Here is a 14032-nt window from a genome sequence, read left to right as displayed (position 1 = left end):
ATAAATTCTAATGAGAAAGTGTTCTTTTTAAGAAAAACACTTACGTGAAATTCGGATGACTGAATAAGGCCCATGAGAGATTTTAGGGCTTCACTATTTTCTCACCACTTTATGTCTTAGACAGGTTACCTAAAATGTCATGGAGACAATAAAGTATTCATAAAATGCTAGATCCTATAAAAACTAAAAATAAATGGTTATTAATGAGACAATTTCATTACTGGGCAAATATGGTGGTTTAGTAAATCCATATGCTCTGGAAAAAGTATTGCAATCTTTTCTATATTATTTCCATTTCTGATACTAAACTTGAAAAAAATATTTACATAAGTTTCTTGACCTTGAGAAAAATTGCATTTATATTTTCCACTGCTTTTTGGTGACACCTGTAAACATTCCCACTGTAAGCCAGCACTCCAATAATGGTATATAAGGAGACACCAAGCCAAGGTGGGCACAGGAGATTTCTCAGGGAATCGTCTAACAATGCTCAGGCTTCTTGTACTCGCTGCTCTTGTCATCTGCGGTAAGGTCTCCCATTATTTGTAATATACAGTAATACATGTTTTTAGACCAGAAATTATATTGCTAATTTTTTTTTCATAATTTTCCCAAATCTTTTAGCAAAGTAAACTAATAACAGGAAATGTAATACTGATAAGTGAATATATCATACTATTGTATTAATGGATGTTGATGAATAAGCAGCTGAAAGATATTAAATGTGACCGTATACTTTAGATAAATATCAACTAAAACAGGCAATTACTATTGTGGGCCATAAATGCATGGAAATATAATGTTTTTTTCAGAAGCTTGCTGTTTCCTCATAGGGTGATCTGTTTTATTAGGCTGGGGTCACACATGGCGTAAGAAAATAAGCCACGTATTATACGTCCGTACTACGGCCGTAATACGGAGAAATGTCCCCAAAATATTGATCCGTAGTCAGGGTGTTTCAGCGTATTTTGCGCATGGCATCCTCCGTATGTAATCCGTATGGCATCCGTACTGCGAGATTTTCGCGCAGGCTTGCAAAACCGGCATCTAATGGATTTATGTGCTCAAATGTTAGGGAAAACATATATACAGTATATATATATATATATGTCATTGAGACACATATATATATATATTCTGTATTTAGATTTCAATCAGCGCGATATCTGTGAACAGCCGGTAATTCAATTGCCGGCTTTTCATTTCTCCTGCACAAACCCGACAGGATATGAGACATGGTTTACATACAGTAAACCATCTCATATCCCCTTTTTTGTTGCATATTCCACACTACTAATGTTAGTAGTGTGTATGTGCAAAATTTCAGCGCTGTAGCTGCTGAAATAAAGGGTTAAATGGCGGAAAAAATTGGCGTGGGCTCCCGCGCAATTTTCTCCGCCAGAGCAGTAAAGCCAGTGACTGAGGGCAGATATTAATAGCCAGGAGAGGGTCCATGGTTATTGGCCCCCCCGTGGCTAAAAACATCTGCCCCCAGCCACCCCAGAAAAGGCACATCTGGAAGATGCGCCTATTCTGGCACTTGGCCACTCTCTTCCCACTCCCTGTAGCGGTGGGATATGGGGTAATGAAGGGTTAATGCCACCTTGCTATTGGAAGGTGACATTAAGCCAGATTAATAATGGAGAGGCGTCAATTATGACACCTATCCATTATTAATCCAATTGTAGGAAAGGGTTAAAAAACACACACACATGATTTAAAAGTATTTTAATGAAATAAACACAGCGGTTGTTGTAATAATTTATTGTTCTCTCATTCCATTTCCAGACCCTCGCTTGGGAAAACAATAAATGCACAAGATACATACCTTCTGATGTCAGATCACTTCCCACGATGTAATCCATCTGAAGGGGTTAACTAATATTACAGGCAGGAGCCCTGCTAAATGCAGCTGTGCTCCGTGCCTGTAATCCCCGGGTGCTGAAAGGAAAGCTGGATCTGTACTTACATTGAGTCGCGGTGATGCGCCCCTGCTGGATGTTCTCATGAACTGCAGCCTGGGAACTTTTTCCCACGCTCCAGGTCATATGAGGACATCCAGCAGGGGGCGCATCACCGCGACTGAAGGAAATGTAGGTCAATGACCTACATTTCATTCATTCGCCGGGGAATTACAAGCAGGAGCACACCGCTGCATTTAGCAGGGCTCCTGCCTGTAATATTAGTTAACCCCTTCAGATGGATTACTTCGTGGGACGAGATCTGACAGCAGAAGGTATGTATCTTGTGCGTTTATTATGTTGCCAAGCGAGGTCCTGGAAATGGAATGGGAGAACAATAAATTATTACAACAACCGCTGTGTTTATTTCATTAAAATACTTTGTAATCATGTGTGTGTGTGTTTTAACCCTTTCATACAATTGGATTAATAATGGATAGGTGACATAATTGACGCCTCTCCATTATTAATCTGGCTTAATGTCACCTTCCAATAGCAAGGTGGCATTAACCCTTCATTACCCCATATCCCACCGCTACAGGGAGTGGGAAGAGAGTGGCCAAGTGCCAGAATTGGCGCATCTTCCAGATGTGCCTTTTCTGGGGTGGCTGGGGGCAGATGTTTTTAGCCACGGGGGGGCCAATAACCATGGACCCTCTCTAGGCTATTAATATCTGCCCTCAGTCACTGGCTTTACCATTCTGGCGGAGAAAATTGCGCGGGAGCCCACGCCAATTTTTTCCGCCATTTAACCCTTTATTTCAGCAGCTACAGCGCTGAAATTTTGCACATACACACTACTAATATTAGTAATGTGGAATATGCAAAAAAAAAGGGGATATGAGATGGTTTACTGTATGAAAACCATGTCTCATATCCTGTCGGGTTTGTGCAGGAGAAATGAAAAGCCGGCAATTGAATTACCGACTTTTCACTAACACCGCTGCGTATTTCTCGCAAGTCACACTGCTGGTCCGTGTGGAATCCGTATTTTTCTCGCCCCCATAGACTTTCATTGGCGTATTATTTGCGCAGTACGCTGACAAACGCAGCATGCTGCGATTTTGTACGGCCGTAGAAAGCCGTATAATACTGAACCGTAATATACGGCTAATAGGAGCAGCCCCATTGAGAATAATTGTGCCGTATGTAATGCGAGTTTTACGGACGTAGTTTCTGCGCTCTTACGTCCGTAAAACTCGCATGTGTGACCCCAGCCTTAGACTTTTTTGACAAATTCTGCTGATAATGACTAGAGCATATTATTATTATTATGGTTTATCAATGAATTGATTGATCAAAATGGTATCCCTGGTCAGACATCTTAGTCTGACATAATGATTTGGTTTGGAATATGGATGGGAATCTGTAGCGATTCGCTGTCCAAAGAGTATTGAAAATAATGCATTTACACTAATAATCATATTTAAAGGGATCCTGACAGCTGATTCATGCTCCCAGTGCAATGGGCGGCATGAATCAGACACTGCAGAGTTTCTGGAATAATATACTGTACTTTCAAAAGTTGGTCGAGGACTATGCCACTTAGAAGACTAGTCCAAAAAGCCCATTCCCTTTGGACTCTCCCTGCCCCTTCCCCATACATAGGATGTTCTGAATTTTCCTTGCAGAGTCATATGCAGTCCTGCCCAATATTAACACCTTCCAATAATTTAAGAAAAAGAAATGCACCAATCAGACAAAACGCCTTTGTCTTAATAAACATACTTTTTTTTTCCAATTCCTGCATTTTTTAATATCTGTATTATTCTATCTATAGGACAATGTCTTGATGAAGACATCCGCTATTTTGAAGATAATGAAAATGTACGTGTGGTAGGAGGCAGTAATGCAGTGAAGAATGCTTGGCCCTGGCAGGTTAGTGCCACTCTAATGTATTAAAATATACTGACTACTAATCAGGTTTCGGCACTGTAACTACATACAGTACAATTGCTGTTTGTGATATCAGTGTTATTAAGGTCTCTTGAGAAAAAGGCAGTAGAACAAGATGAAGAAAAAGAATATCTTTTTTATGATCCCACTAGTGATGAGCAAGTATACTCATTTCTCGATTTCCCCCGAGCATGCTCGGGTGGTCTCGGAGAATTTTGGCATGCTCGGAGATTTAGTTTTCATTGCCGCAGCTGCATGATTTGCGACTGCTAGACAGCCTGAATACATGTGGGGGTTGCCTATTAGGGAATTCCCACATGTATTCAGCCTGTCTAGCAACCGCAAATCATGCAGCTGAAGTGACAAAAACTAAATCTCCGAGCACGCCAAAATAGTCAGAGACCACCCAAGCATGCTCGGGGAAACCCATGTAAGGAGTATACTCGCTCATCAATAGATCCCACCAAAGCAACTAAAAATCATTTGCCAAAAGGCTAATTGATAACACTTAGCTGCCAGAGCCCAGGGCAAGCTTGATATAGACACAAAGGCTGAAAAGCTCTACTATAAGTAAATCTGTGACTTCAGCTTCTCAATAAAAAAAAATGTATATTAACTTTTAAAAAATGCATCAAATATACATTTTCTATTCTGGGATAACTTTAAGAAGAATCATTAACTTACATAAAGGGGTTGTGAAAAAACTAAGTGAATTTTATACCATATGTCAAATTAAATTTAATAATCTAACTAATTTTTTAAAGTACTTCAATTCCAAATGCCCTACCCTTCCCTCTCTACTCAAACTTTTTGTCTGTATTTTTTGCTTCTTACTTCTGATCACAATTTCTTTGAGTGTTCATCATCAGGGCCCTGGGGTTGCTGTCACTGCTACTACATCCTTTTCTGCCCTGAAATGAATCATCATCAGGGGGCTGGGCTGTTGTCACTCACCCTGCTTCTATCTCCATTCCCAGGGAATTTTGGGTTACGTTGACAATTTTAGAGTCAGCACAGCTATAACTCAACTTTTCACTGCATACAACACAAAGTTGGCACAGACAAGGGAAGACTTGCACTGCTGATTTATGATGAGCAACAACACATGGGAAACAAGCTTGAGTGGAGGAGAGGTGGTTAAAATTGCACTTCTAATCTTCAATGGAAACCCTGCTGACAATTAAACATAACAAGTGAATAACTGATATAAATAGTCATAGACATTCAGATAAGATAAAAGTCTTGTAGCTTTCCTATTGTGGCACAGTGCATCAGGAGATTGATTGTCTGCTTAAGAGCAGGAACAGTAGACTTTAGTGAACACTTCTTGTAATCCCCGTTCCTGTAACCTGTCCTGCTGGTTTGTAACTGTAGATTAGTGTTGACAACATGCAGTAAACAACAAATTGCTCAGAAGTGATACACTGATTGGCCATAACTTTAACAAAAATTTTCACAAAAAACGGCATTATTGGTAATAAAAGTATATTAGCCATTTGATAGTGATTACATTGACAATCTAAGAAGTACGGTAAATGTCTGTTGAAATGAAATAAACCATTGAATTACCAATGCAGCATGATTTATAGTGATTTATAGTGATTTATAGCTTATGATGTCCATGATTCACATTGCAAATCTGTCTAATGGACCAGTATCTAATAACACACTGAAAGATTTGCCCAAAGTAAACTGTTACAGGTTTGATCACAAAATAAAAAAAGGTGTTTAAAAAGAGAGGTTTGTCATTATTGCTGCTGTAATGTATAATGTTCTGTATTATGGGCTTCCCCCAGGTATCTCTCCAGTATCAGTCTGGCAGCAGCTGGTACCACACCTGTGGAGCCTCCCTCATCCGTGCCAACCGTGTGTTAACTGCTGCTCATTGTGTGGACGGGTAATCATGACTTTTGTAATAATGTCTTATTATGTTATCAGATAAATCGATGGATGTATGGATAAGTGATTAACTTTAAGTTCAGTGTTATCAGTAAGACTAAATGGTGGTCCAAGTAATGGGGCCATGATAGAGATGGCGGAATTAAACTAGTATTAAAAGGGATTTCTGTTTTTGGAAAAAAAAACTCCTACCCAACCCGGGTCCAGCACTGAATCTCCTCCACTGCTCTAGAAGTACGTATGGTGTTGTCTGCAGCGCTGACTTCACAATGACGGCACTGCAGCCAATCAGTGAGTCAGCGGCTCTGCCTAATTTACCAAAATGAGCTGCACAGAGACGTTCAAATCACTGATTGGCTGCATCGCGGTGATATGACGTCAGCACTGCAGACAATAATGGACATTGGTCATTGCGGTAGACTCAGTGCTAGACCCGAGAGGGAGAGTAAATGACAGTTAATTTTTTTTAATCAAATTGTAGCCAGGAGGACAGGGTTTTGATTTTCTTTTTTTTCCGAAACCAGAAAACTCCTTTTAGTATAATTCCTTAAAGCAAGGCCACACATCACATCTGCAACATTTTGTCCCAATTTTCAGAAAATCACATAAAAATCGGAGAGTACTTTCTGCACCTCTATGTTGATTTTTGCCATATTGTAATTTGGCATTTAATAGGAGAGACTAGAAGCAGCGTAAGCTACTCAAAAGAGGCTACTTTCAAAGGTTTCTTGTTGCTTGAACAAAATGACTGAATGTACATCCATGAAGTAGAGAGTAACTTTCCATCTTGTCTTTCCTAACAGTTCTTATTCCTTCCGTGTGGCTCTTGGAGAACACAGTCTTAGTGCCAGCGATGGCACTGAACAGACCATTTCTGTCTCTTCCATCAAGAAACACGCTAGCTGGAACACCAACAACGTTGCTGCTGGGTAAAAAATTCTTAAGAGTGAAAAGATTTCATGCTAACAGTACAACACCCCCACCAAAAAAAATACAAAAAAATGAGGAAGGCCGTAATCCATGAATTATGAGGCCTTAAACAAAAAGTACATAAATAAATAATTCACAATTACATAAAATCATGACATCAAATGACAGATATTAGCTGCACTTTTTGTTAAGCTTTTTGGAATCTGCCTGTCCTACTATATAATTGTCTAAGGCTCACCTCCGTCTGTCTGTCCTTCTGTCTGTCACGGATATTCATTGGTCGCGGCCTCTGTCTGTCAAGGAATCCAAGTCGCTGATTGGTCGTGGCAAAATGCCCACAACCATTGCCACGACCAATCAACGACGGCCACAGTCCGTTGGCAATATGGCGCTCTTACCTCCCCGCAGTCAGTGCCCGATCCATAGTCCCCTCCAGGCATCCAGTCAGCCCTCACACAGGGTTAATGCCAGCGTTACCAGAGTGCGGTGTAACGCACTCCGGTTACGCAGCTATTAACCCTGTGTGACCAAGTTTTTACTATTGATGCTGCGTATGCTGCATCAATAGTAAAACGATCTAATGTTACAAATAATAATAAAAAAAACCCTTATTCTCACCCTCCGACGTCGCGTCCTGTCCGCCGGCAGGTTCCGGTGCTAAGGATGCTATGGGAGAAGGACCTGCCATGACGTCACGGTCATGTGACCGTGACTTCATCACATGTCCTGCGCGCCTGCGCGAGAAGGACCTGCCATGACCTCACGGTCATGTGACTGCGGCGTCATCACAGGTCCTGCGCTGATAGTCATACCAACCCTGGGACCGGAAGCTGCCGCGTGCACCATACACAGGAGCCAGGACTAAGGTGAGTATATGTTTATTGTTTATTTTATGTCACTGGCCAATATACTACATTACTGGGCAATCTACTACGTGGCTGACCAATATACTACATACTACGTGGCTGTGCAATATACTACGTTGCTGGGCAATATACTACGTGGCTGGGCAATATACTACGTGGCTGGGCAATATACTACGTCACTGGGCAATTTACTACGTGGCTCTGTGCTGTATACTACGTGGCTGGGCAATATACTACGTGGCTCTGTGCTGTATACTACGTGGCTGGGCAATATACTACGTGACAGGGCAATATACTACGTGGCTGGCCAATATACTATGTCACTGGGCAATATACTACGTGACTGGCCAATATACTACTTGGTTGGGCAATATACTACGTCACTGGGCAATAAACTACGTGACTGGGCAATATACTACGTGGCTGGGCAATATACTACGTCACTGGGCAATATACTACGTGGCTGGGCAATATACTACGTGGTTGGGCAATATACTACATACTACGTGGCTGTGCAATATACTATGTTGCTGGGCAATATACTACCTGGCTGGGCAATATACTACGTGGCTGGGCAATATACTACGTGGCTGGGCAATATACTACGTCACTGGGCAATTTACTACGTGGCTGGGCAATATACTACATGGCTCTGTGCTGTATACTACGTGGCTGGGCAATATACTACGTGACAGGGCAATATACTACGTGGCTGGCCAATATACTATGTCACTGGGCAATATACTATGTGACTGGCCAATATACTACGTGGTTGGGCAATATACTACGTCACTGGGCAATATACTACGTGACTGGGCAATATACTACGTGGCTGGCCAATATACTACATCACTGGGCAATATACTATGTGGCTGGGCAATATACTACGTGGTTGGGCAATATACTACGCGGCTGGGCAATATGCTACGTGGCTTGGCAATATACTACGTGGCTGGGCAATATACTACGTGGCTGGGCAATATACTACGTAGCTGGGCAATATACTACGTTGCTAGGCAATATACTACGTTACTGGGCAATATACTACATCGCTGGGCAATATACTATGTCGCTGAGCAATATACTATGTCACTGGGCAATATACTACGTCGCTGGGCAATATACTACATCACTGGGCAATATACTACGTGGCTGGGCAATATACGTCGCTGGGCAATATACTATGTCACTGGGCAATATACTACGTGGCTTGGCAATATACTATGTGGTTGGGCAATATACTACGTGGCTGGGCAATATACTACGTGGCTGGGCAATATACTACGTCGCTGGGCAATATACTACGTCACTGGGCACTATACTACATGGCTGGGCAATATACTACATGAACATGCATACTCTAGAATACCCGATGCGTTAGAATCGGGCCACCATCTAGTAGTAGTATAACCGTCATTATCATTTTTATTTCATAAATCAATGGTTCACATGACAAAAGCAACTGTGTAATAAAATCTGCTGCTTTCTCTGGCAAAATTGGTCAGCCATTATCATAATTATGAATTCTGAGGTAAAATCTGTATGTGGTGAAGACAGACTTTTCCATTACAGAGAGAGGAGATGGTGGGTCTTAGATTCTGTGTAGACAGAGGAGGGAGGTCATAGACATAGAGCTCCACCTTCTTCTTACTATTTATATAGGATCTAATCAGAAGCAGACGCCATCTCCTTTCCCAGTAATGGGACAGTCTGTCTTCACTGAATGCAGATTTTACCTCAGAATTGAGAATTTTGGTAATCACTGATCAATTTTGGCAGAAAAAGAAGCAGATTTCTCTGATAAGATATATTGCAAAGTTGCTTATTTTCATGTGTGCTATTGGTGCATTAAATACGAATTAAAACAACAGTTACCCTAGAATAATGTATTACTATTACTATTATTACCACTACTAATATGGTAAGTAATATAACTGAAATTGAATTGAAAAAGCAATAGCAGCACTAGCAATCACAGGCCGGGTGCAAGGCCTCCTAGGTTACCACCAAACCTGAAGTAGATATTCAGAGATTGGAGGCAGCACATCATTCAGAGTGAAAAAAACACTTCTGTATAATGGCCCAACATAGTAACATTTCGGTTCATTAGGGTGAACCTTTCTCAAGCTTTTCTCACTCTGAATGGTGTGCTGCCTCCAATCTCTGAATATCTACTATTATGAATAGATTATACAGCCACTGCTACAGACGACACATGTGTCAATAATTTCTTATAATTTATTATTTTTATTATTATGACTATTATTATTATTACTGCTACTAATATGGTCAGTAATATAGTTACTATTATTAGTAGATTATGCAGCCACCTCTACAGACCACACACTTGCCACTAATTCCTTAATTTCACATCTGTATCTGTACCAGTGAAATTCATCCTTTTGCTGTCACATCAGAGTCTTCTTTACCTCCAGTGATGTGACTCCGATGAGGACTTTTTATTTCATTTCTATTATATAATCTCTCCATGATATGCAGAAATACATGTGTATCACCTCCTCCTACAGATATGACATTGCTATCCTGTGGCTGGCCTCCAGTGCTACCCTGAACAGTTACGTGAAAGTGGCTACACTGCCAGCAAGTGGCGATACCCTGGCCCACAACTACAACTGCGTTGTTACCGGATGGGGAAGAACAAGCAGTAAGTCCTTTGTGCACAATGTTTTCTATACAAGGAGCTTATTCTAGATTAGCAAAACTCATGTTTGCCACAACTTGCCAATGTGCTGAATACAGAGTCAGATGTCATTTTTAGTTTTTTTTTAGAACGTGTTTCATCACATGATTTTGTAAAGAAGTTAAAATAGACACCTAGGGAATTAAGCATTCTCCTGAGGATGTTTGGGCTAAGCGAAGGGGGAACTTGCATATGAGATTTCTACCCAGTCACCTCTCACCAGTGCTACAATGTTCTATAGTGTTGTATATGGGACAAAATAGGGACATTCCGCATTGCTGGTAGATAATAGGCAGATCCAGGATACACAGAGGTAGCTTTGCAATTTTATTAGTTAACACATTTCGAAGTTTTCATACTTTTTCCTCAGCACATAGGCACATATGTGGTTTTGTGGTTGTGTCCTGAGGAATAAGTATGAAAACTTTGAAACACGTCGAGTAATAAAACCGCAAATCTACTTATGTGTATCCTGGATCCGCATAAAATATATCAGCAGCACAGAACATCCACTATGGCAGTGCATTATACTATATGGAGGACTATTGGGTTGCATTATACTATATAGAGGACTATGGGGAGTGCATTATACTATATGAAAGACTATAGGTGTAGCATAATATATGGAGGATTATGGGTCCCATTATAATATATGGATTGCTATTATAATATTGGAGGGCTATGTGGGGGTCATTAAAATACTTGGAGGACTATGTGGGGGCCATTATAATACTTAGAGGGTTATGTGGGGATCATTATAAAATTTGGATGGTCATGTGGGAGCCTTTATACTTTAAGGAGAGCTATATGGGGGTCATTATACTGTATGTAAGCAATTATACAGAATGAAGGTTTGTATTGGGTCAATCATACTGTGTGGAGGGCTGTGTGGTGTCCATTACACTGTTTAGAGGGCTAGTGGGAGCCATTGTACAGTATGGTGAAATGTGGGGCCATGAAACTGTAAGTAAGCCCATTTTACTACTTGGAGGGTACTGTGGAGGAATTCACTGTGGGGGTATCATCCAGTGTTTGTGTGGCACTTTTGTTGGCATCATACTTTATAGGTGCAATGAAAGGGGAATATGGGCTTCAGGAGGAGGATAATTTTTGTAAAGGATGCCAAGTTGTGTGATATTGTCTTCTGTGATGCCGCCGAATGCTAATTTTTTTTACTGGGGGGGGGGGCAAATTAGAGCATCTGCTCCTGCCTTAATGTAACACACAGTAAATAACAATTACTACAAAGGACTATTATTCCTACACAGCTGGTGGATCTCTTGCCACTATTCTCCAGCAAGCCACTCTGCCTGTAGTTGCCCACGCGACCTGCTCTCTCAGCTCCTGGTGGGGCAGCACTGTCAAGACTTCCATGATCTGTGCTGGTGGAGATGGAGTCAAGTCTTCCTGCAATGTAAGTTGAATTTGCATACAATTCTTTTTTTTACGTGGAGCTTCCCGTAATATTTATGTTTAGCCTACATTAGAAATAATGATACTATAAAACTATAAATATGCTTCTTCATCTCTGCACATTAGGGTGATTCTGGCGGACCCCTTAACTGCTCTGTCAGTGGTGTGTATCAGGTCCATGGTATTGTCAGCTTTGGATCTTCTCTTGGATGCAATTACTACCAGAAACCATCAGTGTTTACCAAGGTCTCCTCTTACATCTCCTGGATCAACAGCGTAAGTGACAAATATGAACACTTTAGATTATACCCTCCTCCTGAAAAAAGGGTCTCAAGTATTATTCTGACGGCAGGTGACAATAGGTGCAATGAAACTGGGTGCAGTGGGTCCTTCAATGATGCACTCAATTAGCGGCAGTACTACTTCATGTATGCCCAGCATAGCCATACATCATGTCAGACAGATGTATAATGCAATTAACATAAATATTATCACTTTTTGATGGCTCATAAAAAAAACTGTAATATGTGATTTTAGACTTTAATGATTAGCCGTCATTTTATTTCTTATTTTTATAAAAAAAAGAGGAGAAAGAAGCAGATTTCTCTGAAAAGAAATACCGTAATACAAAGTTGCACATTTTCACACGCACTATTGAATTCTAAAATTATTAAAATAATGGTTACTTTTGAAGCTGTAAGTTTATTAGGGCAAAAGGTTAACTGATTGCTATGTTTTTAATTTACATTATCCAAACTATAAAGTAACACTTTCACTGCAACTTCCAAGCATTTCATATACCGATAGAAGTCTTACACTTTTTTATGTGTTTTCTTTTGCAGAACGTCTAAATGGATCATTCTTCTCCCTCGTGGGAAACCGATAACAGCTATGATGCATAACCTACCTGTGCTGTATTAACTGATAACAACTTGCTAATAAATAAATTACCTCCAGTATATTTTCAGCTTTTCTCTTCCATATAGAATGCATGGGTTGCACATTGGACACTCAATTCAATATTTAATAACTAAAGATGATTAACATTCCCAGGCAGGTGTCAAGTAGTTTACTGATGCCAGGCTCTGCCATGCAGTGATTTGTTACTCTCAGACCCGGGTCACATGTGGCATGCCACCTCAGTCTGTAGGGTCCATTGATTTGTTGCCTATTATTCAGAGATGTAGTCTATAATGCATAGCGTATATCAGTTTATTTTGTCCCTCTTACCCCTCTTTTCCCCTCACAGCTATTGGTTGAAACTGAGGATGGGGCTTGTACAATTACAACAATAGTTGAATAGTGCGATGCCAAGATGTGGAAATCCATATTTGCCAAATTAGTATTCTTCCTTAGCCATGTGCTTTACATTTTCTGTCCTATGTACATTTACCATAAATGCACCACTGGAACACATTATATATCTTATTCATTGTTGGACCAAGATAGAAAGGGCCCCCCGTGCAAGAACAGTATATGAGCCCTTTTCAGTCCAGTAGCTCATCACAATGCACAATTCTATATGCTTTGGAGGTGGAAATGGACCCTCTTATCTCTTGGGCCAGTGTCGGCTGCACAGGGTGCACCATGGTATTTCCACCCTTGATCTTATTGTCAATACATTACTGCAATAACTTATTGCAGACAGAACAATATATACAGTGCCATCTACCTGACATCCCATAAGCCTGAAATTTAGGGGTTCTCACCCAAGCATACAACATGGCGGACTGCGATCAGATGTTTTATTGGATAGCATGTTATACTATGGGGTAGTGCAGACTTGCTATTTTTTTCTCATGCCGATTCGATTCAGCATGAGAAAACCTGGAAAGTTACTACCGTTACTGGAAAACACCTTAAGTAGCTTTCTACAAGAGATTCCAAGGAAATAAAAGACTTTTTGGTTCTCATAAAGTGATGTCATATAGCTAAGATACACTGGTGTAACTAGAGTACTATGAGCGCTGATACACAATTTTGACCTGACCCCCACCAGCTTGTTGGTCATATGTATGGGCTCCTGAAATAATGTTCTCCATAATGGCCCTATACTGTAATAATGTCCCCTGGGCTGTAATGTTTCCTCATCCTGTCCCCCTTCTGTAATATTGTCCCTCCTCCTGTAATTATGTCCCTCATCCTGTTTTAATGTCCCTCATCAAGCCCCATCCTATAATAATGTCTTCCATCCTATAGAGTGCTTTCAAAATGTGTTCCCCATGAGCTTTTCCTCATTTATTCACCTTACACTCAAACTTAAATGTATTTGAGTGGAAATTTATGTGATATACCAACAGATAGTAGCAGGTATTTGTGAAGTATAAAGGAAATGATAAATGGTTTTGACATGTTAGTTTGGCCCC

At 40.6% G+C, this 14032-nt stretch overlaps 1 protein-coding gene across 1 annotated transcript; it reads left to right on the top strand.

Moving 5' to 3' along the window:
* Positions 1-393: 393 nt before the first annotated feature.
* LOC143816882 (chymotrypsin-like elastase family member 1) lies at positions 394-12627 on the top strand. Its single transcript, XM_077297828.1, has 8 exons — positions 394-526; positions 3742-3839; positions 5654-5754; positions 6560-6685; positions 10081-10217; positions 11522-11667; positions 11793-11942; positions 12509-12627. The coding sequence occupies exons 1-8, from the start codon at positions 487-489 to the stop codon at positions 12515-12517; spliced, it is 807 nt and encodes a 268-aa protein (XP_077153943.1). The 5' UTR covers positions 394-486; the 3' UTR covers positions 12518-12627.
* The last annotated feature ends 1405 nt before the right edge of the window (positions 12628-14032 follow it).

This window comes from Ranitomeya variabilis, chromosome 3, assembly GCF_051348905.1.
Source record: "Ranitomeya variabilis isolate aRanVar5 chromosome 3, aRanVar5.hap1, whole genome shotgun sequence".
Classification (NCBI taxonomy): domain Eukaryota; kingdom Metazoa; phylum Chordata; class Amphibia; order Anura; family Dendrobatidae; genus Ranitomeya; species Ranitomeya variabilis.
Note: the sequence above shows the minus strand (reverse complement) of the source record. Positions and strands in the feature narration are given on the sequence as shown.

Bases quoted from the DNA above. Each gene is read 5' to 3' on its own strand.
- LOC143816882 (XM_077297828.1), top strand. From the start codon at position 487: ATGCTCAGGCTTCTTGTACTCGCTGCTCTTGTCATCTGCG. The intron at 5,755-6,559 runs GTAATCATGACT...CTTTCCTAACAG, and splicing joins GCTGCTCATTGTGTGGACGG to TTCTTATTCCTTCCGTGTGG. The intron at 11,668-11,792 runs GTAAGTTGAATT...TCTGCACATTAG, and splicing joins GAGTCAAGTCTTCCTGCAAT to GGTGATTCTGGCGGACCCCT.